The sequence below is a fragment of the Acinonyx jubatus genome, chromosome B3 (assembly GCF_027475565.1).
Source record: "Acinonyx jubatus isolate Ajub_Pintada_27869175 chromosome B3, VMU_Ajub_asm_v1.0, whole genome shotgun sequence".
Classification (NCBI taxonomy): Eukaryota; Metazoa; Chordata; class Mammalia; order Carnivora; family Felidae; genus Acinonyx; species Acinonyx jubatus.
In genome coordinates, this window is record NC_069386.1 from 97,355,187 (window position 1) to 97,382,698 (window position 27,512).

Consider the following 27,512-nt stretch of genomic DNA (forward strand, 5'->3'; position numbering starts at 1 on the left):
ATGTTTTTTTCCTTAGTTTATTTTTTAAATTCTAGAAAGTAGGTCAGTAGAAATATCCCTCTTTTAATTGTTTTAATTAGGAATGGAAAATTATAGGAATAACTCAATTTGAAGTGTAGATTTAAATAAGAAGAATTACACTGGATTAATATCACTTAAGGGTTTGAATTTAAATAAGATGCATTTAGTCATAGCTTAGTATTTCTTCTTGAAAAGATTTTAATAGCAGAGAGGAGACCTAAGTATTAGAATAGATCAATATGTAGGAAAAAAATTTGCCATGAAATTGACAAGGAAATTGTTTTACAACCATATTTCTCAAATAGTATGTTTAAGAATATTATTCTATAGGACCTTAATAGATAAGTCTTAGAGGTGGGGAAAGTATTCGGTGACCAAGTAAATATGAGAAATATTAAGTTAAACAGATTTAGGAAGTTGCCTGCAGTATTCCTCAGAGCCTTTAACACTTTGTTTTGGAGAAGGTATATATAGGGTCCCCTGTTTCTCCAACTTATTTATCCCTAGGTCACCTAGTAACACTTTTCAGGGGAGTGTTCTAATACAAAAATTTGACCTGTTTTAGGAATTTATACCTTTGAAAATATTGAGTACTTTTCAGAAGTCCTTATATGTTGCTTATTCCTCATTCTGTACCTCATGATGTTTTCCCAGTGTATGCTATGAAAGTATTATATTCAACTGTTTGCTTAGTACCTTCCTTCTGTTAACTCAAGTGCGGTCTTTATACATGACTATGTGTCAGAAATACCTGGGGGCTTTTTTTAAAAGATTAAGGTTCCTGAGTCCTGACCTGGGAGATTCTGAGTGAGTAGAAATGTCACTGCACTCAGGATTCTGTATTTCTTACAGACACTGAAGTGATTCTGATGCAACCAAAATGGGTCTTCCAATTGGTGCTTTGGAACTGTTGAACTGAAAGTGTGCATCTCTCAGACCAGTGATTGGATTTGGCGTGTACTTAGTTTGTGGTCATATAACACATGGGCTAACCATCCCATACTGGACATAAACTTCAGTGTTGACCTCCAGTGACCCTATAGGGTGATGTGCTGGCTACAATCTTAATGTGAAACAATTGCTATTATCCTTTAAGAAAAACAGAATACTTGTAAGGGGGCTTTCGGTCACCTTCCTAATAAGGAAATACTGTATGTAAGATTACCATTTGTTTTTATTTAAGTAGCTTCATTGTTGGTGGCATTTTATTCATACTTTAAAAAGAAATGCTAGTTTGTATTTACTCATAGTGCCATATACGATTATATTCTCTCCCATCTTCCTGCTCATAACAGATGGACATTTAACCTTAAGCAAATAGACCAGATTATATCTCATTTATGCGTTGATTTATGTGAGCACTGACAGTAGCTTTTCTGTTAGAACTGTGTGGTTATGTACTCGGAAAACTATAGAATACTTACGCCTAAGGAAATTGAAGAGGACACAAAGAAATGGAAGAGCATTCCATGCTCATGGATTAGAAGAACAAACATTGTTAAAATGTCTATACTACCCAAAGCAATCTACACAGTTTATGCAATCCTGATAAAAACAAAACAAAACTGGAAGCATCACAAACCCGGATTTCAAGCTATATTACAAAGCTGTAGTCATCAAGACAGTATGGTACTGGTACAAAAACAGACACATAGATACAGTGGAGCAGAATAGAAAAGCCAGAAATGGACCCACAACTATATGATCAACTAATCTTCGACAAAGCAGGAAAGAATATCCAATGGAAAAAAGACGGTCTCTTTAATGAATAGTGTTGGGAAAACTAGACGGCGACATGCAGAAGAATGAAACTGGACCACTTTCTTACACCATACACAAAAATAAATTCAAAATGGATGAACGATCTAAATTTGAGACAGGAAACCATCAAAATCCCAGAGGAGAACACAGGCAGCAACCTCTTTGACCTTGGCCAGAGCAGTTTATTACTAGACACATTGCTGGAGGCAAGGGAAAAAAAAGTAAACATGAACTATTGGGACTTCATCAAAATAAAAACCTTCTGCATAGTGAAAGAGACAATCAACAAAATTAAAAGGCAGCTTATGGAATGGGAGAAGATATTTGCAAATGACATATCTGATAAAAGGTTAGTATCTAAAATCTATAAAGAGCTTACCAAACTCAACACCCAAAAAACAAATAACCCAGTTAAGAAATGTGCAGAAGATATGAATAGACACTTTTCCAAAGAAGACATCCAGATGTCTAACAGACACATGCAAACATGTTCAACATCACTCATCATCAGGGAAATACAAATCAAAACCACAATGAGATACCACCTCACACCTGTCAGAATGACTAAAATTAACAACACAAGAAACAGCAGATGTTGGTAAGGATGCAGAGAAAGGAGAGCCCTCTTTCATTTTTGGTGTAAATGCAAACTGGTGCAGCCATTCGGAAGAACAGTATGGAGGTTCCTCAAAAAACTAAAAATAGGATTACCCTACAATCCAGCATTTACACTATTAGGTATTTACCCAAAGGATACAAAAATACAGATTCAAAGGGGTACATGTACCCCAAGGTTTTCAGCAGCATTATCAACAATAGCGAAACTACAGACAAAGCCCAAATGTCCATCAGCTGATGAATGGATAAAGAAGATGGTGTGTGTGTGGGGGGGGGGGGGGTATTACACACATTGGCAATGACGTCGATGGAGCTAGAATGTATTATGTTAAGCAAAATAAGTCAATCAGAGGAAGACAAATACCATATGATTTCACTCATGTGGAACTTAAAAGACAAAACAGATGAACATATGGGAAGGGGGGTAGGGAAGAAGAGAGAGGGAAACAAACCCCAAGAGATTCTTAATGATAGAGGGTTGATGGTGGGAGGTGGGTGAGAGATGGGCTAGATGGATGATGGGTATTAAGGAGGGCACTTGTGATGAGCACTGGGTGTTGAATATAAGTGATGATAAAAAAAGAAAGAAAAATGTGTGGTTATACTCTCTGGCAAAACAATTTTGTATTCTTAGAAATTCTTTTCTGCATCATACAAATATAGCTGGAAAGAGACAATATAAATAATTACTATTGGGGAAAAATATTTACTGTTTGAGAAGCAACTAGTCTTAATCTTGGCTGAATAGTGTCATATTAGCAATAATATATGAAAAAGTAGACACACCCATTAAAAGTAGAATATATCCCCTGCCGTTTTAAAATTATTCTGCAAAGTCTTGCCAATGCAATAAGACATGAAACAAAGGGTGTGAGTGTTGAAGATTAGAGATAAAATCTTCATTACTTGCAAAAAAAATTGCATATATTGAAAACCTGAGAGAAATTTAAAAATGTGTTTAATAAACTGAATAGATATGAGAGGGTATCTACAAAATCCACAGTTCCTTTTGTATACAAACATGGTTTGATAGATACAGTTTTGTTATTTCTAGGTATTAATTGGTTGGTGAAAAGAAACAGAAAAATTGTTTGCATTGTCAGGTTAAAGAATCGGGAGGGAGAGCAGCACCATAAAACCTCAGGGAGAAAAAAAGTTGTCAGGAGGGCTTAACCTTGGTAAGAGAGAGATCGGTTGAAGTGAATCCCAGATTCTGCTGATGGTCTGGAGGTCACTGGCTTCCTTTGGCAGAGCCATGGTGGTGAAGTGAAGGAAGTGAAAGCCAGACCACAGCAGTTAAAGAAGGAATGTGATGTAAGAGCCAAGGCATTTATTTGAATTTGCGATGGGAAAAAAGATTGAGAATTTTGTTGTTGTTGCTGGTTTGTCATTCTGTTTGTTTATGGAACCCTTTGTTATCTCCCATGCGAGACTGGAAACTTCTCAAAGGCAGGCTCTCTCTGCTTCTGTGAGCCCTGGAGTGCACAGCACAGCCTCAAATGTATGAGGCGCTCATTGGCTCTATGTTTAATTCATGACGATGAATGAAAGTTTTGAAAGAGTTGATAGTGGGCAAAATACAGAATGAATTTCAGTGAGTTCTCATTTATTAAAGCAGGCAGCCCTTGCGTTGAGACGTGCTGTCTTTGTGCCAACAGAAACAGTTGTACTGCTGCTCATGTCCCTGTCTCTCTCCTCACCAATCTCACTGCCTTCATTTATGGCTGGCTTTTGGGCTTTTTTGCAGCTATGAAACCTACGTAGTGGAACATCACGCTGCTTCTCCCGTAGGGCGTGTGATGAGGAACGGAGTTTGGCTTTGGAGTGCTCGGAACCAGAGGAATTGCCGAGGACTCGGAGCCCAGCCCTGACCACTGGAGAGCCCACAACACGATGAACAAATTGAATTTCCACAACAACAGAGTCATGCAAGACCGCCGGAGTGTGTGTATCTTCCTTCCCAACGATGAATCTCTGAACATCATCATAAATGTAAGTAGATTCGACTTTAGAAATGTGTGAACGTCCTGTTCCCACCAGTGGCCACATTCAAGTTATTACCTGGTGAAGGGTGAGAGCGCTACAGAATGAGACCATTAATAATGTGACAGAATTGGGGTGTTAAAGTTGTCTACAAACTTTGAATTATGGCTTTAGAGCAACTGCCCTCAATATTCTTTCACCGGGGGGGGGGGGGAATTACAGAATTTTGGTTACTATATTATAGAAAAACAAACACCTTGCTATTTTAAAACTGTGTCTTGAAATATAAATTTTTATTAATCTATAATATGATTTTGCTTTTTAAATGTTTTTGAGTTGTCACACACATGATATGGTAATAATTGCTAGCTTCTTATCTTGATCATTAATCTTGATCATTAATGCATCTTGATCATTAATCGTAGCCTATGTCTAGCCAATTTTAAGGACAGGCTGTGCACTTGAGCACTAAGCTGCTGCTATGGTTCATGAGTCAAGGGTAACTCTCTTAGTTGACCTGGATATTGAGGAATATGGTACTGTTTTTCTTAACTTCTAAAATTGTTTCTTTAAAAATGTTTCTTAACTTCTAAAAAGTATAGGAATCATAAGCATGCAGCTCAGAGAATTTTTACAAGTGTATACACCCCTATAACCATCATCCAGCTTGAGATACAGTACATTTCCAACACCCCAGAAAGATCTTTTATGACTTCTCCTTGTCAGTCATCTCTACCCAAAGGGTAATAAGTATTCCCTCCCCTATAGAGTAATTTGCTTATTTCTGAACTTCATGCAGCTGGAATTACATGGTATGTTTTCTTTTATATGTAGCTTCTTTCAGTCAACTTGGCCTATGAAATTCACTTATGTTATTGCACATAACACTAATTCTTTTTCATTCTTGTGTAATATTCCATTGTATGAATATGCCCAATTTGTTTATCCATTTATTGTTGATGGATATTGGGTTGTTGTAAGTATTGGGCTATTTATTACTATGAGTAAAAGTGTTAAGAGCATTTTATGCATATGCACATGTGTATACATTTCTGAGCCTCACCTAAGAGCAGAACTGTGAATCATAAAGGATACCTGTGTTTAGCTTTGGTAGACACTGCCAAACAGTTTTATGGTAATCAGAATCATGCCTAGCACTTTTCAGCTCCTCTCCCTGTTATCGACTTTCATATTCTTCCTTTTACTGATTGTATTCAGATGGAATTAGGAAAAATATTGCCTCAGTGCAATGCCTTAAATTAGTTTTCTTTTTTTCCTTTTTCTTTTTCTTCTTTGATCTTTATTTTTGATAGAGACAGAGACAGAGTATGAGCAGGGGAGAGGCAGAGAGAGAGGGAGACACAGACTCTGAAGCAGGCTCCAGGCTCCAAGCTATCAGCAGAGTCCAGTGTGGGGCTCAAACTCACGAACTGTGAGATCATGACCTGAGCCAAAGTCAGATGGTTAACCTACTGAGCCACCAAGGCACCCCTTAGTTTTCTTTGTTAACCCAATTGCTATATAAAAGAAAATTTCTAAGTGTTATACTGAATATATATGGCATTTAAATAGCTTCATTACAAAATTTACACAGGAAATGGCTCTGCTTATCACCGTAATTATTTTGGTTTTATTCTGACAACCACCACAGTTTCTGGGTTTTAGTTTCTTGATTTACTAATATAACCTTGTTTTTGCTTATAGGAATTGTCTGAGCATCAAACCTACCTCTTGGATGAATTTTATCATCTGTGGGGCAGAATTTCTGTTCATCAGCAACATTGCTATTCAGGGTACCCAAAGTTGTTTTTGAATATGTGAAGTGATAGGCTATCATTTTTACAACATTTGGGTTTTTTTTTTTTAATCTAATAAAACTTGGCAGCTTATCTTTTTCAGTGTGTCATGGTCAAAATATATAAAATATAATTTTGCTTATACAGGTGAATATGCTATTTCAGTTTTTATATACAGTTATATAAAGAGATACTAAATTTTTTTTAAAATTCAAAATCCAGGGCATATAGCCTAAGCTATAAAAAGTTAAGAAACTTCTCTCAGTTCCATTTGTATGTTCCCACCCAGAGGGTTGTATATCCTTGTGCTCATGTGTGCATCTATGCGCACATACAGGATACGGAACAAAACCTTACTGGCCTCAGGTGAGTGGAAGGAAGACTAATCTGGCTTCATGAAGAATATCGAGAGCCGGCTAGAATTTTCAAAGAGGTTAACTTGTCCTAAAATCTCAGCTAAGGAAGATAATTATGAATAACAACCATGCTACAATCATACTATGTAATTGTATATATTGTTAGTGCATAGCATCATTCCCAACACTTACATAGTAGCTGCTATTATTACTTTAATTCCTCATCAGAGATTCATGTTACATCTCTTCACTTTCCTTATTTTGTAACATTAGTGTAATATCCCTACAGGATGGGCAGGACTGTGATCATGAATTGTACAGCCACACATCATCATCATTAAGGAGGGTTTTAGAGTCGGGGTGCCTTGGTGGCTCAGTCGGTTGAGCATCCGACTTCGGCTCAGGTCATGATCTTGCGGTTGGTGAGTTCGAGCCCCGCATCAGGCTCTGTGCTGGCAGCTCAGAGTCCGGAGTTTGCTTCAGATTCTATGTCTCCCTCGCTCTCTGCCCCTCCCCGGCTCATGCTCTGTCCCTCTCTCTCTCTCTGTCAAAAATAAACAAACATTAAAAAAAAAAAAAAAAAAAAAGGAGGGTTTTAGAGTCACAGGGACTGAAGTTGAAATCTCTACTCCTTGACATACTCTGCAGCCTTGGGCAAGTTGGTTTTTTGCTCCAGTTTCCTCATCTGTAAAGCAGAGATGATCTTACTGTCCTCATCAGGGTCGTTGTAAGGATTTAAAGATGTAACATGAATAAACTGTTAATTGTAGTGTGTGGCAGCTAAGCATTGCTCAGTACGTGAGCACTTAACAGAGTAGTGCTTGTTTTAATTTCTTTGAGCTATGTTTGTGCATTTCATTTGGGAGCTCTGTTAATGGAACTCAGATAGAGAATCCGAACCCCCTGTGGGCCTGTTGAGATCTTCTTATTCCAGGGCATGAAGACCCCGCTGCCATGTCCAGACCCTTCTCTAGCAAGTGATTGAACAAAGGAGGGAGGAGGGACTCAGTTAAGTAGTATGGAGGCCCCTCATTGCTGGAAAACCAGTGCAGGACTGCCAGAGCTCTGCCTTTTCCTTCCAATTGTTATCTCTGCATTCATAAAATAGTAAATGTTATTTGTATGGCTGTAACATAGCAAATTAACTGTAACAAAACCAGTTTTATCAATGGTTTCATATTTTTCATCATTTCTAAATATTTTTTACACAAAGATGGTTTATTCCTTGACGTGTAGTTGATAGAATGTTGTCTTTCTACATGTGAGGTATATTTAGTATCTGATCATTCTAGTTTCTCCATGAGGTTGAACTAGTAGGGGCTGTTTTAAATGATTTTAATCATCAGATAAATTAACTAAATATGGCAACTTGGAAAATTTTGGAAATAAAATTATGGTAAATGTAAGAGCCACAAAATTTTTGAGTGATATAAATAGTGGCCAAGAGTTTTATACTTGTTCACTAAAACTAAGGTAAACAATTCTTTTTTTTCTGGAATATATTTAAAAAAATTTTTTAACATTTATTTATTGTTGAGAGAAAGAGAGACAGAGCATAAGCATAAGGGGCAGAGAGAGAGGAGGAGACACAGAATCTGAAACAGGCTCCAGGCTCTGAGCTGTCCACACAGAGCCCGATGCGGGACTCAAACCCACAAACCACGGGATCATGACCTGAGCTGAAGTTGGATGCTTAACCAATTGAGCCACCCGGACGCCCCTGGAATATATTTTAAATGTGCTTGCTCAATAACCATTGACATTTAGGACCAAATGCTTTTTTTTTATTAAAAAGGTCCATATAGAGGATATTTTTAGATAATATTTTAATTCTTTTTCTTAATACTTCATATACCCTATAGCACTTTTTAAAGCTCCATTGCTCCTGAAGGTTAAAGAACTTGAAAAATTTCACAATCAGCTAAAATGTAGCCTTCAAGACTCATAATATGCAAATACAAAAAACTCAAGTCTGTTTTCACAGAAGGTAAGACTTCAGAGCCACAATTTTAAACAAGAACACTACTTACTCCATAGTTGTTACAGAGCTTTATCAGTAGGCCCCAAATACTTGATTTAAATTAGCAGAAAAATAATAAGTATATGGGATATATGGGAGAAATGTACAGCATTATTTGAACAACAGTTACAGTTACAACATGGTTTGTTTTATGTATAGTTTGTGGTTTGGAAGTTTTCTGCTAACTTTTTTATCACATTTTGTCCCAGTTGCTTTGTTTATAACATTTTAAAATACAGTAAAAACTAAGGATTAAAGGTATCCTAGATGGTATGGCATCTTAAGTCTCAAATTTGCAGTGTGTATTTCAACTTTATATAACGTTTGATAGTTTTCCCCTTACTTTATCATGTTGGTTAAGCTTATTTGTAAAGTAGAATTAGGACAATATAGAACTCAAAAATACACAGTTTTTTTTAATGAACAAAGAAGATGATTTCCTATTGGCAAATATAGTCTCCCAGTGGTGTTTGTGAGTTTGCAATTCTTCATTTTCCCCAGATTCTTCAGTGGCACATTCATAAAGTGATGTGCTCAGTGGGCCAGAGACTAGCCCATAGTTCTGGAACAGAACAAAAGCAAGAGGCCCAGATGGGCATCAGACACCTGCTTTTATCCATCAGACATTTACTGAGTGCCAACTATATATCCTAAAAATAAGATAAGACACGATCCCAGCTTCATTGAGTTCCTGGTGCTTCTAAGCAGCGGAATTGGTGCTCTTGGTCTTAAATAAATACCTTTTGCTCTTTCCATTAGATAAGGTGCTTCAGATTAGTTGCCATTTAATAATGTGGAAAGAGCAGCAAACCTTCACTTGGAATTATCACCATTCTGCATTGTTTGGCTTTCAGTTATCAAGGGGTTTCAGGGGTCTCTTATTTTCTGAATCTGAGTCACATATTAAGGTATGATAAAAAGTCATGAATTCAGAGTTAATTTAGAATTTATCATTAAAACTGTAAGTGGCATCAGTATCATTGCAAGTATAGTACAAGTGAGGGACAAATGCCCCACATAATATATATAGCTGAAATGATAAACTGTCATGTTGTATATATTTTAAAATACACATTTGGAAATATTTTAATACTTAAATGAGCAAAGTTGTGAGTTGCTGCTTTGCCATTACTAGCTTATATGACTTTAAGCTTTGTGGGTCTGTCTTTCTTTCTTTCTTTCTTTCTTTCTTTCTTTCTTTCTTTCTTTCCTTCCTTCCTTCCTTCCTTCCTTCCTTCCTTCCTTCCTTCCTTCTCTTTCTTTCAGAGAGAGCAGGGTAGGGGCAGAGAGAGAGAATACTAAGCAGGCTGTGCACTGTCAGCACAGAGCCTGTTGCGGGGCTTGAACTCATGAACCATGAGATCATGACCTGAGCTGAAATCACCAGTTGGACGTTTAACCTACTGAAGAACATGACATAACATGAAGAAATTGACCATAACATGAAGAAATTGACCATAACATGAAGAAATCATCCATAACATGAAGAAATTGACCTGTATGGTCTCTTAAAGTCAGCTCTAAGCTTTAGTGATTCTGAATTCAATGAGACAGACCCAACAGAATTACTGTCCCCCAAAATACTTTATTAAATATTGGAGAAATCATTAAAACTGTGTCTGTTAAAGACTATGTTATTATTCAACATGTGACTTTTCAGAATAGCCTATTCAGAGTTCCAAATTAATATGATTTTTTATGGTTGAATTATACTAGGACTTAGAAAGGACCCTTGTTTAGGTACTTAAAAGGTATAAAACAATAAAAGTAAGATAAATAAAAGCTAGTTATTCACTCATTCACTCATTGTAATAATATCTAAGTATTTTGCTTAGACCATCAAGAAGAAAACCTTCCTTGTACAGATACCTGCCTAATTCATGCTTCTGATAATCTGAGTAGGCTGTTTTGGGTACCTTCTGAAATATTTACCATGCGCCATGAGTTTAGAATTAAGGGCTCGTCAGTGTGTCATAAGATTTATGAGTCTTGTACAAGATTGCATTGGTACTTTATAAAAATTCGTATTGTGATAATCAGTATTGAAACACAACGCAGATTAAAGCAATTTCCACGAACCAACAGCGGTTTTGCTATAGTGTTGGCTTGTCCTTTCAAGGCATATATTCAGGGTGTATTAAATTGCCTGATTGTGGCTCAGTATTTGGGTTTGAGTGACTTGTTGTCTCAAGTTGTGTTTTTTGTGTGCTTATTTGTTTTTCTCTACAGGTTAAAATTCTGTGTCACCAGTTGCTGGTCCAGGTGTGTGACCTACTCAGGCTAAAGGACTGTCACCTGTTTGGACTCAGTGTTATACAAAGTAGGTCTTAGTCCCATCTCTGATATATTTAGCCGACTGTCACCGAGGAAGTGATATTTTATAGCTGACTGTGACTTGATTTGGGCGTATTGTGATAAGATTGTGATTGGCAAAATACCCATAAATTCATCATCATTTTTAGTCTACTATTCATGTTTTGATCTTAACTGTTGTGTATTTCTTACAAGACTTAGAATTTTAGGCCATGTATCATAGTTTGAACTTAAAAATCGGTTCCTTTTCAGGAGTCTAAATTTTGTATTTGTTCTTTTCTGTTTTTATGAACCATGCTTGATTTTTGTTTCCTTGCACTCAGGGAACAGCTGGAGCTAGTAGGAAATTATCTTGCATGTTTTTGTAATGTGTTGCATAATTTTTGACATTAAAAAACTTAGGCATAAGAAAAATGGCTTTCGTCTATTCAAGTTTTCTTGCTGTTGACCATATAGTATAACAAAGTGATCTATTAATTTGCTCTTGTTTCCTGTTTTTCCCTCTTAACACCTTCTCCTTTTCTTCCAATCAGACTATAAGACTTAAAGATGGGGGATCAGTTTCTACTTTTACTTTATGTGAAGGCTTTCTTCACATGAAGCCTCCTCCACCTGCCCACCCCCATAATACCTTAGAGTTAAGTTCCCAGGGTTTACCTGCAGCCTTTCCTTATAAGCTTTTTCTTTCAAGTCATATGTTTAAATTTCTCTAATTTACCCTTATGCAAAAAACCTTTTCTATCTTTGCTCAGTTTTTCAAGAATACTTTTTTTGTGTGAAATGTATTTAATTACATTTTATACTTGTAGATGAATCATATTCTACTACTGGAATCGGCTTAAATTTAAAGGCTTATGACATCTTGAGAATCTGGTTAGTACCATAAAAAGCTTAGATCTGCCAAGTTGGAAAGTGTATCATGATCAGCCCTTCTCCTCCAAAATATGAACCATCTTCAGCTGTCTTTTTTTAGGAGAAGCCAGAGAGCTTGGAGCAGGGAACACCTCAGGAACCAATGAATCAACCATTTGCTCTTCAGTTTTTTTCCTGTAGTAGTTAAAGCAATAAAAGCACAGATGCTTAGCTCTGTGTTTCTATTAGTACATCCCTCAGTCATTCTTTCAAGGAAGGGTTTGGGAGAAATAAGATGCTCTATAGATTCTAAAAATTGTTTCTTTTATTCTAAACTCAAAATTAATTCTTTCTTATTACCACGACAGCCAGATTGTTGATCTGTGTTGTTTAACAAGTCAGTCTAATAAAACCAGTTTATGGCTTCCTTAGATTTCAAACTATGAGTTTTTAAGATCTCTTTTTTAAAAGAGAGATTGTAGTGTGGCGAAAGAACATTGGAAAAGGACGCAGATGACCTTGTTCCAATTCTAGTTTTACCACTAGCTAGCTATGTAGCTTTAGAAATGTCACTTGACTTCTCTCGACTTCAGTTTTCTCAGGTATCAGCTGGAGATTACTTCACCCACTTTGCAGACTTCTGATATATGCTTTAGAATTCTTAAAATATAAAGCCATGATCAGACTGTCAGATGGCAGAGATACAGTGGTAGTTTAAAAGTATGTGCTATTACGCTGAACAGTTTCCATTCTGTTCATTATATTGTTTCTTCAGATGGGAATTCAAGCCAAACACAAACCATATTCAACAGGAAGGTTGTCTGGTCTTGTTCACTTCATGTTTACCTGGTAGCATGTGAGATATGGGAGATAATTTGGCTGATCTGATAAGTGGATTTAAGTAGCATCCTTTTGGGTTTTTTTGTTTTGTTTTTGTTTTGTTTTGGTCTCTGGGACCTCTTATCCCTTTCATTCAAATTGGCTGGCTTAATATGCCATTTATAGACAGAGAAACTCTACCCTTCCTGTTCTCTTATGGCTCTTTTTCAAGCAAACCTCTCCAGCATTCAGTCAGGAGTGACAGTGTAGTCAGGTCTGTTATCCTTGGAGAAGTCAAAGAGACACCCTTCCCTTCCAGTGTGAGTACATTTTTATGCAGAGCTTTCCACGAGGATGCTGCCTTAGTGATGGTTAGAGAAAAAGGACTAAACTATTTTAAAAAGATTTACAACTTTGTACAAGATAGGAATGCTGAAGGTTTCTGTTGTGAAATATCTCTCTTTTAAAATATTCTCTTGGGGAAATCTGAAAATTTTAATATTTTTTAACAGCTTGTCTTCATATGTTTAGATTATTGTTACATGGGTTTTTAGCAATCATGGTTTCTGTTCATCTTAAGAACATCATCTCCTTGAAGAAATACTTTGGCATTATTTTTTTTGCATGAGATTCTTCTCATCTTTCTATGGGATCAGTCCAAAGACTGTGTTTTACCAGGGTGTGTTTTATGTGGAAAACACAGAGAAGAAATTGTCTTAAAGGATGTTCTTCACAAAGCGTGGGTCAGACCCGTCACTTGGAAATAGGCAATTATCCTCAATGTTGTCTCATTTCTTACATAGCAGTTAGGATGGTGTTTCTGCCCTGTTTCATTATTCTGCAGCTATGACAGGAGTCCTCTGTGAGCTAAGCAAAAGCATGTTTCTCTAAGAGCAAGTAAGCACAGAGTTGGAAGTTTGACTATGCATTAGGATTGACCATAGAAACTTAGTAAAAGCAGGATGTGGAAGCCAGTATTTCTTCTAAATACTACATATTTTTAATAAGATGTGTTCTGTATTGCGAACACAAAATAGTTTATAAAGAATCTCATTAATGTCTAGCCAACTTTTTGTCTTTTAGTATCTTGTTGATTGTTCACGTTTTATATGTGAATTCAGAGCACATTCACAAATTGTGAGGCTTTTTTAAAGAACGCATTTTTGTGTGTATTTTCTTTAAAAAAATCATCTTTTCTTTATCATATTGCCTCCTTTTTTAATGTGCAGATAATGAACATGTCTATATGGAGTTGTCACAAAAGCTGTATAAATACTGTCCAAAAGAATGGAAGAAAGAGGCCAGCAAGGTACGACAATACGAAGTCACTTGGGTGAGATTACATTTATGAGCAAAACTATTTTGATTTTTTTTAAAGGTTTATTTTAGCTATTAGACATTAGAAAAATATTTAATTGTTTTAAATTTTAATTCATAAAAACACTATGAAGTAGAGAATGGAAAAGGGAAATGTGTAAGTTCTAAAATGTCACATTAATAAAGTATTAATAGCTTATAGTGTATGATAGATTTCGGGTATCTGTTTAAGTCATGTTGGATAATAACTTTTTAGTAATTTGGGGATAATACTTTGAAATGAGAACCATGGAAAAAGAACTTGCTTCTCTTCTGTGGCTATGTTAGCCATCAAAACTGATGTTCTAGAAGTTATTCCTAATTTTTAAATCTACTTTTACTGTACTTTGATACTTTATTACTTTATTATACTGGTGCCTTTATTTAATAAACATCAATTCCATTCACATGGGGCATCATTCACAGGGAATTTGCCTAGTGTTTCCACCATATTAATCAGGAATAAGTCCCCAATGTCTAATCCTAGATCCTCCGATTCGTATTTAAGAATTCTTGGAATAAACGGGAAGGCTACTTGGAAGCTAACTACAAAGTAAGGAACATTAAAGTCTAAATAAACAAACAGCATATTAGAATTTGGTATGTGGAATGTCAGAGGAACAAGAGAACATTTGTAATGAGGAGCAAATGGTCACCACAGGGGATAGAGCTGAGAGAGGAACTGGATCTCAACTAGAAATTTCCACTGGCATTTATTTTTATCTTCCCTTATGTTGTCATTGGCATTACAGTGAATGAGTATCAAATACATGATGATGCTTTATAACTTCCCAGTTTTGTATGAACTTAATATCCATAATGGACAACTGTCTACCCTCTGCCCAGCCACCACCACCACCCAGCCCCATTAGAAGTAGATAAAACCTTTCAAGGTTTAAAAGTATCTTGTAAATAATGGTATTTTGTTGAGTTTAAAACCCATTTTGCAGTTACTAAAAATAGCTTTCTTTTTATATGTGTCTTTGTTTTAGGGTATTGACCAATTTGGACCTCCTATGATCATTCACTTCCGTGTGCAGTACTATGTGGAAAATGGCAGATTGATCAGGTATGAGGACAGGGAGAGACTCTAAACCTTCACTTCCACAAGCACTCACCTTCTAACATAACCAAATAAAGTTCTTGTGTGTGTTTGTCTCCATCTGCTAGAATACACATTTCAAAAGAGCAAGGATTTTAAAAGAAATCTTTGTGTACACTCATGTATCCTCAGTTCCTAGAAAAGAGGCACAGTAAGCGCTCTAAATATTTGTGGAATGAATGAATGAATGGATGAATGATAATGTTAGACTATTGATGAAAATGTTAACAATGTCACTGCCTCACATTGTACTCCCCATTTTCGATAACCAGTCATTCACCAAAAAGAAGATATTTCATTCAAGAAGGAACTAGCACTTTTGTGAAGAATGGAGAAATTAATTAAAGGACTGTATTCTTTTCTGGTGGTGAGATGGGGAGTAGGGCAGCAGCAAGAACTCTCCTGTAAAAATGGTGTCGATATAGCCTGGTTTTCTTTCCACCTTTGGGGTCTTGCTTCTGTTCTTGGCAGGGGCCATAAAGCTAAGATTACACCCAGTGGAGCTATCCTGTGAGAATCTTAGATGCAGTTTGGCAAGGGCAGGTAGTTGATTCTTCTTCTGGAGGTGGGTGCATGAGCAATTCTATGCTACTGATACAGACTCAGAATTTACCATTTCAAAAGCTCAGTTTATCATATCTATAGGAGGATTCAGTGCTGGAAAGCTTTCAGAGTTGGTTTTGTTAATGGATAGAAAATGCTGATGGAAAATACTAGAAATGTGAACTGTGTTTTCCTTATTTACTTTCAAACTCTGAGAAACTCCATTAAAAGATACAAAGATACATTTGGCTAATAAGTTATATGTGAGATCTGCTCTTAATATTTGTGTTATTGCCATATGTAAATTAAAAAGTAAAAAATATTAGCCCATAAATAATTTTTTCTAAAGGCCAAGAAACTTTCTTAGTTACTTGGAGTTTATGTAAAATTTATGCTCAATTTACCTACTAAGTATGGAATGTGCTGAAAAGAAGGAAAATACATTATTTAGCCACAAATTAACCCCCTGGGGCTAATGAATGTTTAATTCATCCCTGTACTTCTGCTCTTTTCCCCAGGGATGAACTAGTCCAAACACTGTGTGGTCAGCATTATAAAAAGAAATGCCTTGAAAAGTACTCTGTCCCATGGGGAAAAAATTACATAAATGCTTTATTTTTAAACTCATCATACTTAAACATTATCTTAGTTAAAATAAACTCATGTTTTTATTGTCATCAGCTAATGCATTGTAAATCTCAGGTAAACCTTTGACTTAAACTAATAGGGGAGGCAAGTAAGCTCATTAAATACACACACACACACACACACACACACACACACACTTCTTTTTTTTTCTTGCATTTTTACTTTGATCACAAAGGCATCCCATTTGCCTGTGACATTTTTTGGAGCTTGACCATGTTTTTCCCCAGTCAGCACTTCTTATTCAATGTATTTAATAGGAACTATATTTATTTCTGACTTCAACGGATTGTAATGAGTGCACTAGTAGGATTTCCATCTGTGAGGAGTATCATGACTGTCATAACATGTTCCTATAAAACCACACCCATAAAGTAACATCCACTTAATTAAAAAAAGAGAGAGGGAGAGAGAGATTTAAAGCAAGCTTTTTTTTTTCCAGTTCATTCTGAGAAAGAAAACAAAACACTATAGTTTTTTTTAATGGGCATTTAAACAGAAATTTTTTTTATAAGGACCTTAGGGTATTTGTAATGTGCTCAGCTGAAAAACAAAACAAAACAGAGGAGCAAAACATTAAAGCCAGGATTGTCCCCTCAGATTTGTCCTTGTTTCTGTCATATGTGCCGCATTATTGCAGCAAAGTTACTTTAACGCAGACAACAAATGCCTAGGCTTCTAGAGTAATACTTGTTTCAGTGAAATATTTACCATGTTGGAATGGATGATTCAGATCTTGCTTCCATTCTCTGAATGAATTAAATGTTATAGGCCTCCGGAAATGTTATTTTTGCCTGTTGGGGTAGTCAGACTTGGAGTCCTACCTCCCTGCAACCTGGGTGAGGCAGCAATCAGGTATTAGCCTCAACCCCCCACCCACTTTTTTTCAAGGAGTGTGGAGGGAGGAAGAAGGAACAGAAACAGAAGAGCTCTTGTCACCAGATGGATAGCAGGATTTGGGTTCTGTTTACACGCCATTGGATTGTTCCATCAAATGTGAGTTCTGTTTTCTTTTATTTTCCTAGTGACAGAGCAGCAAGATACTATTATTACTGGCACCTGAGAAAACAAGTTCTTCATTCTCAGTGTGTGCTACGAGAAGAGGCCTATTTCCTGCTGGCAGCCTTTGCCCTGCAGGCTGATCTTGGGAACTTCAAAAGGAATAAGCACTATGGAAAATACTTTGAGCCGGAGGCTTACTTCCCATCTTGGGTAGGCACTGTTTTCAAGTTTTAAAGTGTTTTCTCTAGCACATTTCTAGTTCATTATGCTGCTACTCAGGTTGCTTCGAGAAATGGGAACACAGATGTTTGTGGCCAGTAAAACCCTTCGTGATGCCCAGATAGAAGTTTAACACTTAAGAGCATTGTACACATGATCTCTTGATATATTTGATCTGCTCCTTCCAGTTAAAGGGGAAGAGGATTTCTGTCCATCCTAAATGTGGTGGAACTTGGAACTTACCAGCCTTCTTTTGGCAGTTGCTTGGTCTTTACTTTCTTATTTACTCTTAATTCAAGCATCATTTTCCTCCCTTTGAAGGGAGAAAAACATTACACTTTGAAAAGTAAGATCATTCACAGCTTTTCCTATGTTGAGAAAACAAATTAAATAGTCACTTTGCCCTGACCGCCATCTCCTCCACTCTCGAGAGAGGAACCACGCCTTTACGGCAGCAGGCAAATTTAGGTTATTCCAACTGTCTCAACTGTCCTTTCTCCGCCCAACCCTGCCCATGTCTGTGCCCACCCTTCCTCCAGGCCTCTGTTGAAAATCTGATTTTTTTACCTTATTTCCCAGATACACTCCTCAACACAATTCCATCTGCTTTCTGTCCCCGATGTTCCTCTCCACTCCTCATGCTGTCCCTACGGTCACCAGTGACCTTTAAGTTGCCGAATTCTGTGGACACTTTCCACTTCATTTCTCGGCTGCATTTGACATAGAACCACTCTCATTTGGGGATCTCCTCCAAACGAATGCTTTTCTTTTTTTTAACAACCACCTATGTGTCAGTAGCTCCCAAATCTGTTTCTCTCCTCTGTGTCCATGAGACAGCTGTTTACCCATAGGCACCTCAAACTCAAAATGTCCCAAGTCAACTTCATCTTTCTCCCACCTGATTTCATGTATTCCTGCCTCTGTGTCCCTAATGTCAGCTAGTAGCACTGCCATCCACCCAGTCACCCAGAAACTTGAGTCTCCTGTAGAGCTCTCCCCATCACCCTTCTTTCTCCCTGGCCTGCCCAAACCAACCGAAACAACCTAGAACATAAAATACTTGATTACCCGTCACCAGCTTAAGAAATCAAATTCTCTTGAAGTTTCCTTGTGGTAGGCTTCCTGAATGTTTGTCGTGTGCCCTCCCCAGCGTCCTTGCTCCCGTCCCCCAGGTTCCAGCTCTCATCAGCACTCAGCAGCACTGCTGAGGGGGCTTGTTGTCTTTGCCCCTGTCTTTAGAGCTTGCGGATGAGTGGATTTTGCTCCTGATTTAAATCTTCAGGGGCTTCCCTCTCACCTACAGAGTGAAAGCCAGGCTCCCACACATAACCGAGGAACTTTCCAGGATCTGATCTCTGCCAGCCTTTCCAGCTTCCTTTCAGGTTGTCCTGCACCTTGAATTTTATGCTCTAACAACATCCAGCAATCCCTATGTCTCCAAACGCCCTGTAGTATTTTGCACTTCTGGCCTTTCTTCCTGAAGTTCCCTTAGCCAACAGAACCCCTCTCCCTGTTTGACCTGGCCAACTCCTGTTCATTCTCCAAGACTCTGCTCAGATGTATTTCCTTCTGGGCAGACTGGCTAGGTACCCAGTGCCCCTCCTCTGGGCTCTAGAAGCCCCCGCTATGCGTAGTGTTTTACATCTTATTTTCTGTTTATCTTTTGCCTCCAGTGAACTGTTTGTTAGTATATTCAAAAGGGCAGGCTTAAAGTATACCTTTTCTGTTTCTTCAGCACTTCACATTGAGGTGCTCAATATAAATTTTTGTGAACTGATTGCCAGCATGTCAGTTGTTAAAGAGAAACCACAAAAGGTATCAAGCTTTTACATATCAGTGTCTGTAGAACCCAAATTAGCCTATGTTTACATCCGGTAAGTTGTCATCACGTACTTGCTGAATCTCGGTCTTTTAAATCAGATCTTCCCAGTCAGTGCGCCATAGCTTCCAGAGCACTGAGATACAAGTTTCTTCAACCTTTGGGATCACCAAAGCCACTTACTTCAGTGCCCTTGCAAATATTATTTTCTGTGTGTTCTTTGAGCCGAGAAAAGTTAACAAATACTAATTTAGGTGATCTCCATGTAAAAGGAGTCTGAAAGAAAAATCTGTAACTTGAGTTCTCAGCAATATTAGCCAGCAATCTATCATGTTTAAACAATAGGAAGAAACAAAATGTCAATATCTATAAAAACATTTAAAACTAAAAATTCTTTATTTTTTATTCTGATGATTTTAAGCACTACTCTTTTTGCTCTCTTTGCATAATCCTTTCCATGTTTTATAATCCTTATGAAATTGGCTAAGATTTTTTTTTCAATTTTTTAAATATTTTTATTTATTTTTGAGACAGAGAGAGACAGAGCATCAGCGGGGGAGGGGCAGAGAGAGAAGGAGATACAGAATCCAAAGCAGGCTTCAGGCTCTGAGCCATCAGCACAAAGCCTGACCTGGGGCTCAAACTCACGGACTGTGAGATCATCACCTGAGCTGAAGTCGGACGCTTAACCAACTGAGCCACCCAGGCGCCCCTTGGCTAAGATTTTTAGCTAATCTTAGCCTGCAGCTGCTGGATACTATATGTTTTGGGCATTGAAAGGCCCAGGCTACTGTCCGTTGAAAAACTAAGCCATAGTGAATTGCAATGAATGTTTGAATGAAATTGTTTCCTCACAAATACTCAAATAGAGTGTTCACATCAGCCCTTTATGCAAAAACCAAAAATGTTTCAGAGAATTCCTCCCAGTCCCCTGCCTTCTTTGGATTAACATTTAGAACCTCCCACTCTGTGGCTGTAATTTTAGAAGAGTTAAGTAGGATCCAGAACCTGAAGATGTGTTGACAGTAGATGTATTTCATAGTACCAATAATTTTGCAAGTATAAACAGTGATGTGTACAAAATTTTGCAAGTTTGCATGTTTTTTTTTTCTTGGTGAGTTTAAAGCCAAGAGAACATATTTTTCTCATTTCTTGTGATTTTTCTTCTCAGATATACAGCTAAATTGACTTTGGAGCTTCTAGTACTAGCTGATTCAGCCTAGTAACATAACAGATGGTGAAAACAGAATACAAGTGGGAAATTTCCTGGTGGAAATTAGCCAGTTTCCATGACCTATGTTAGGTCCTTGTCCTTTCATCATTTGGGAGACAAGGGTAGGACTCCCATCACTCCAACAGATGTGGCAGTGCATACCCATTGTATTCCAACAGGTTGTTTCCAAGAGAGGGAAGGACTACATCCTGAAGCACATTCCAAACATGCACAAAGATCAGTTTGCGCTGACAGCTTCTGAGGCTCATCTTAAATACATCAAAGAGGCCGTCCGACTGGATGATGTTGCCGTTCATTACTACAGATTGTATAAGGTACAAAACTGCAGTCAGCCTGCAGCTTTTGGTTGTTGTTGTGAAATGTTTGTTTATTTTTGAGAGAGAGTGAGCGGGGGAAGGGCAGAGAGGGAGGACAGAGGATCCAAAGCAGGCTCTGCGCTGACAGCAGAGAGCCTAACGTGGGGCTTGAACTCGTTAAAGAGCTGTGAGATCATGACCTAAGCCCAAGTCAGAGACTTAACCCACTGAGCCACCCAGGCACCCAAGTCTGCAGCTTCTGAAGACAAAATACCTTCATGATTTGAAGAAGCTTTTATTAAAAGTTGTCATATCATTTTTTAGTGGGCTTTTTTTTTTTTTTTAAAAAGGATTCATGTGAACTGTTTCTCATGGTAGTTCAGTCTTCGAGTTAATGATGCTTTTCCTCAGGCCTGGGAGCATGATAGAGTCCCTTTATAATGGTTCTAATGCTGAGATGCCAAGTGGCTTCAAATTGTGAGTCTGGCTTTTCAGTGACTATGAAATAGTTATTTTTCTCCTTTCCAAATCTGCATCTCTGCCTTGGGGACTAACATTTGCAACTTTTTTGATGTAATTTTTAATGTTCCTCTAAGTGAAGCTGTACCTGCACTGTATCCATTAATTAGAAGAACAACCACAAAAGCTAGTGTTTACTGAGTATTGTTTTTATGGGGCACGCTTTATTTTCTTTTTTAAATCCTCACAGTTCTATAAAATAGAAGCTGTAATATTCAGCTTCTATTTGGAAGGAAACAGACCAAAGACCACAAAACTAGCAACGGGCAGAGCCAGGATTCAACCCAGGTCTACTTGACTAAAGGAATTCGTGGATAAAAATAGTGCCCAGCACATGTTAAGAATGATGTTCAGTTGTTACCATTATCATTGTTATTAATGTGCTTCTTATTACTACTATACCCTTTGTGGTAAGTTTAGCATAACTAGACCATTGGAGACTAGGCTGTAGTTTGGATATGTTACTGGATGATCTTCTTGTCTGGTTCAGAAAACTTAATTAGGTACCAAAGAATGGTATTTTTTTTTTTCTCACTTCTGTGCCCAAGAGGTGAAATTGTTAATGTCCTGTCATTCTTGAGAGGCATAATTGAGTTCTATAAGATCTCTTTGGCCAAATTCCTGAAGGACGGAGTTGTTTGTTTCCTTGAGTGGTTTCATTTGTGACACCTCAGTTTATATGAGAAAATGCAAATAAATGGCATTTGACAATCAGTTTATATTTTAAAATGTACAGGAAATATGAATGGTGTATAAGAAGGAGTGAGTGTAGCTTTAGAGTCAGATATCAGAAACCCTGCATCACCACTGTTATGGGATCCTAGGCAAATAGAACTATAATTCTGGACCATCTATTAAGTGGGAATGGTTCAATACATCTCACGAGGTTGGGAAAATTCTATGATGTAATGAATCTGAAATAACCAGGTGGAATGTCTGGTACATTAATCAGTGCTCAATAAATACCAAGTGCTTCTCACTTGATAGGGAAACATAGTATTTTAAAGAACCCTGTTAGGAATTTATCTTTTGCTTAAAAGATTTACCTTTTATTTGCTTACGATGTGGTACTTCTACATGGCATAGAAAATGACTCTCTTGGGGCACCTGGGTGGCTCAGTCCGTTAAGTGTTGGATTTCGGCTCAGGTCATGATCTCGCAGTCCATGAGTTCGAGCCCCGCATCAGGCTCTGTGCTGACAGCTCAGAGCCTGGAGCCTGTTTCGCATTCTGTCTCCCTCTGTCTCTCCCCTCCCCCACTTGTGCTCTGTCTCTCTCTCTCTCAAAAGATCAATAAATGTTAAAAAATTTAAAAAAAAGGAAATGACTCTCTTATCTTCTTAAAGCAAGATAATTAATAATAATGAAACTGAATGAAGTGGGGAAATAGATATTGTTACCTCATGGGCGGAGTTTTCATTCTTTAGAGAAATCAAGTGGCAGCCATTAAAACTGCTCGTAAAGTGGAAATCAGGTAGACAGAGGATAGGAAACATTCTGGGGGGAAAAACTTCTGTGTCCCTCTCCCAGTAGTACATGCCTTGTGCCTGCACAGCCAGCATTTTTATGAGCACAATCTTATTTCAGGAAGCAATCAGAGTAGCCTTGAAGAGGAAATTGACCTAAACTCACAGTGATAGATTGATTTCTCCTGCTGAACCTATACTGTATGTGCCTTTCTTGATGTAAAAACATATTAGTTGGAGAAAACAGCCCAAATAGTGAAAATAGGCCATATCTTGTCTTTACTATACCAGATGAGGATGCATTTTCTAAAAATATTTCTTCCCATATTCTTGGGAACGCTGGCACTAAACATACTCATTTATTTTTATTGAGGAATTTCATAATGAAAATATTTTAGTTACTTTGTGATTTTATTTATCTTCTATTTTGAACTTCATACCTTATATCCCATTATTACATATGAGCACTCCAAAGATGTGGTCAAATTTCAGAGTACATTTAAAATTCAGAGAACATTTCAGGGGTTTTTGTCCCCTACACTCATTTTAGTTGATTTTTTATAGTTTAGCTGGTAGAATGTATATCATATTGGCAAGTGACAATTGAACTTTTTGGAAATAAGTATTTTCTTTCCAAACAAACTGAATATAAAGCTTTTACAGTTTTTTATCCTCATGGGATGACAGTCTTAAATATTTAGGCCTGCCTCTGATTTTGGCTTCAGAGGCAGGAGAGTTACATAGTTTGAAACCTATAAAATCTAATGCATCTCAGAATATATCTATGATATTAGATTCAAGATTCTGACATCTGGGAAAAGAAAGAGAACTAATAAATAAATAAATAAATAAGCAGCAAAAATAGTATTGTTTACTAGAGTTTTCAGCGATGGCGGTATTTAGAATATTGTCAGATATGAAAGTGTATATAATATAGTAAAAACACTAATCCTTTGAAATCTCAGTGGTTTAAAAAGTAGAATATATCCTTGCTCATGTGTATGTGCTCATGATTTTCTTAAAGCTTATGGTAAGCTAGGGATGCAAAAAGATGAACAAAGTTATTTAAATTTTGTTTTTAATGTTTATTTTTGAGAGAGAGACAGAGCACGAGAGGGGGAGGGGCAGAGTGAGAGAGGGACACAGATTCCGAAGCAGGCTCCAGGCACTGAGCTGTTAGCACAGAGCCTGATGTGGGGCTCGAACTCAGGAGATGTGAGATCATGACCTGAGCTCAAGTCGGATCCTTAATGGACTGAGCCACCCAGATGCCCCTGAATGAAGTTATTTTAAATCAAAAATTTTCTAATCAGATTTCTCCTTCTGTTTTTTCCCTTTGGTGTTTAATTGTCCATTGTACAAAAAAAAAAAAAAAAAAAAAAAAACCCACTACTGTTTCATATGATTTTATTTCTATAGGATAAAAGAGAAATTGAAGCTTCTCTGATGCTTGGACTGACCATGCGGGGAATACAGATTTTTCAGGTCAGTAAATGAGAAATGAGTGTCAAGTGGCATCCGCCATGTCTCATGTTGACAGTGTACCTGTGTGGTCCTTGGACAGGTTCACTGGTTCATTTCTGGCCATCGACTGGCCATTAGTTCCTATTTGTCTAGTACAAATGGGGATGATGTAGGATAAATGAAGTGATACAGTCCAAACCTTGACAGTAAGAAGTCCTCTAGAATAGAAAGTAATAAGCCCAAGATTGGCTCAGGTTCATCACTAACAGATCATTAACATCCAAACATTTTTCTTTGTGTGTTACTGATTTTAAATATCCTGATTATAATGCTCCTCTGGAGCGTTACAACTGTGTAAAGAAAAAAAAAATGACATCTTAATACAGTGACAGACCACTGTATTTTAATTTTCATTACACTTTTCCGATACAGCCTGTCCCCTGTCCCTGTCACGCTTTTGCAGGTGGGATGGTATTATACCACAGCCATCAAGAGGAAAGAGAGAATCCCTCTTTCTGTGAGACCAGGGAGAATATAAGAATCTCTTACCTTGATGTAGGCACAATATCCAATTATGAAAGTCTGAGTGCCTTATCTCATCTCTCCAATGCCTGAGTCTTTTTGGATTTTTTATTTAAATTTATGGATAGGCTCAAAGGGAAAAGGTTGCCTTGAAAGGCCAGTTAATGCAGTCACTCAGGAACCCAAAGCTACAGAATTGTCTCACTAATCTTTTAATTACTGTCTGAACATCTCCAAAGAGAGTTGAGGACCTCTTTCAGATTTTAATTACTGTATTTTAGTTTTCTGGGAGAGAAGTTAGAGCCATTTTAAAGTGTCTGGCAGTTTCCTCAGTAACTCTGTATGCATTAAAATTTTTTTCCACAGAATTTAGATGAAGAGAAACAATTACTTTATGATTTCCCCTGGACAAATGTTGGAAAGTTGGTATTTGTGGTAAGTTTAAAGTAACTGACTAAAGAAAAATTGCTCAGTTGTTTGTTTTTGTGGATTTTCGTTGTTCCCTGTTTTGTTTTTAAAAATAATGCTGTGACAGGCACAAAAGCTGATATTTTTTTTAAAAAGTTGAAAATGAAGACAACTCACTTTCTTATATTCTTATGTATGTGCTCTATTCGTTGCCACTCATAGGTCATGAATCTAAAATTAAGGAATTTGACAGCAAAAGAAATTATTTATTTAATTTGTGAGTCTGGTCCCCACCGTGCTATCCTAAGTTATTCTAGTTGCAGAAGAAATGTAGTGGGGGAATGTGCAAGATGACTTCAGCAAAGAGAATGATTTTCAAAAGCCTACATCAGAGGGATCAGAAAACGGAAAGCCATAATCACAGGATAAATTACTCTTGGCGTGGGGGTAGGCCAGTTCTTTTGGAAGTTACTTCTTTTGAGCAAAGAATAAAGAGTGATATAAAAAGATGTTTCTATTAATATCTAACTCTTTGAAACTCATCATTATAAAGAAAGGTCTACAATTCTTAACAGGAAAAAAATGGTGTTATTTTTAGAATATTGAGAATAGTATCCTCTTTTTTGTTATAAGAGCAAATTCATGATTTTTCCCAGCTGTTTCTCTACTTTGCCGGCTCTATCCGGTTTGGGGCAGGGTTCAAAGAATTACAGTTAATAATATGTATATCTGGTGGTCATTAAAATCCATATTTTTTTCTTTGTTCAGAAATTGTTGGAAAAAAATACACAAAGGAGGAAGATAAGGATTTGTACACATACACAAATAAAGAAGATGGCCTATATAAATAAAGGGCTGTATTGCCAAAGAGCATTTGCGTTCTGACTCCATACTGCCCTGTGAAGTCAAAGACCTGTGCCTGACTTTACATTATTTTAATTACTTGGGCCCAGTTCAATCTGATTTCACTTCACTCATACATCAAATGGGGCCCTACCTGCTTCCTCCTCACTTGGTCTCTCTCATTTAGGCCCTTTGTGAAAGGATCTGAGCTGTATGAAAATGAGCAAATTATTAGCCCATTACCCCAGTCATGTCCCAAATTGAGTAGACATAAAATGCATTTATGAAATTGAGTGTCTTAAGGGTCCCGGACACAGTGGTTCCTGAATCTAGTTTTGCATCGGTCTCATCTGAGGAGTTGGTTTAAGATAAAGATTTCTGGGCCTCATCCTCCTCCCCTAAGAGAGTTTTGATTCAGAGGGTGTGGGTTGAGGACCAGGCATCTATTTTAATGAACTTCCCAGATGATTCTTCTCACAGCCAGCCCAGTCCTGGCCCAGTCGTGTGACCTTGAGCAAGTTACTTAACCTCTCTCTGTGCATTGGTTTCTTTGTTCCCAAATGGAAATAATTGGTCCTCCCCCATAGACTGATTCTGAGGATTAAATGAGTCAATACCTGCCTAGTGCTCATTCAATGTCAGTTATTACCATTCTAGCATTGGGATCCACTGGTGGTTCCTTTAAAATGAAAAATCGAGAGGTGAAAAATCCATTCCCAACCGAGATACACAGAGCCATATTGTTTTTTATTGACTTTAAGTGTGTGGTTAGAAGATGCCTCTCTCTGCTTTACTTCTCCCTTCTGGCTGAGAATCATTGTGTCCGCAGTATTCCTTATGCAATCCTGCTGCCCTGTTCATTCATAGGAAAGGTGAAGGAATTGATAATTCCATTTCTGGGGCATCTGGATGGCTCCGTTGGTTAAGCTCTTGATTTCAGCTCAGGTCACATGATCTCACAGTTTTGTAAGGTCCAGCCCCAGGCCAGGCTTTGTGCTGACAGTGCAGAGCCTGCTTGCTTGGGATTCTTTCTCTCATTCTCTGCCCCTCCCTAGCTCAGATGCGGGTGTGCTCCCTCTCTCTCAAAATAAATAAACTTACAGTTTTCCATAACTATAAAAAACTGCCAAACTCTCACCCTCAGCTTATGTTAATGAACTTTATGTTAATGATCCCAAACTTAAACAATGAGATTCCTGGTATCTCTGATAGAAATACTTAATGGTACTTATATCTCTTCCTTTCTCTTTCCTGTCTCATCCCTTGAGCTGTCCCTCTAGCTTCCACCTATCCCCTCCCACCCCCCCCCCTTTTTTAAATGAACCGTACACCCAGTGTGGGGCTTGAACTTAACAATCCTGAGATCACGAATTTCATGTTCTACCAGCTGAGCCAGCCAGGTGCCCCCCACCCAGCCTCCCTCTTTTATCCAGCTGAAGAAGTTTTCCGTATTTTCTTAACCCTAAAAAGGTATTTATAGTGTTTGCTCTTATAACTCCTCGTTTGTTTCCTCCTCAGAGTTTATCACAAACTATA

The 27,512-nt window shown here is 37.6% G+C and overlaps 1 protein-coding gene across 6 annotated transcripts in view; it reads left to right on the forward strand.

Moving 5' to 3' along the window:
* FRMD6 (FERM domain containing 6) overlaps positions 1–27,512 on the forward strand; it is a 238,860-nt gene that overhangs the window by 195,362 nt on the left and 15,986 nt on the right. For 3 of the 6 annotated variants that reach the window (XM_027065705.2, XM_053224459.1, XM_027065704.2), the window contains 8 exons: positions 4,148–4,392; positions 10,785–10,875; positions 13,769–13,872; positions 14,888–14,964; positions 17,211–17,397; positions 20,618–20,773; positions 24,159–24,224; positions 25,092–25,160. In XM_027065705.2, coding sequence (XP_026921506.1) covers positions 4,294–4,392; positions 10,785–10,875; positions 13,769–13,872; positions 14,888–14,964; positions 17,211–17,397; positions 20,618–20,773; positions 24,159–24,224; positions 25,092–25,160 — 849 coding nt within the window. In that variant the 5' untranslated portion in view covers positions 4,148–4,293. The remainder of the gene's footprint in view (positions 1–4,147; positions 4,393–10,784; positions 10,876–13,768; positions 13,873–14,887; positions 14,965–17,210; positions 17,398–20,617; positions 20,774–24,158; positions 24,225–25,091; positions 25,161–27,512) is intronic. The other 3 variants (XM_053224458.1, XM_027065707.2, XM_027065706.2) reach the window with 2 other exon arrangements.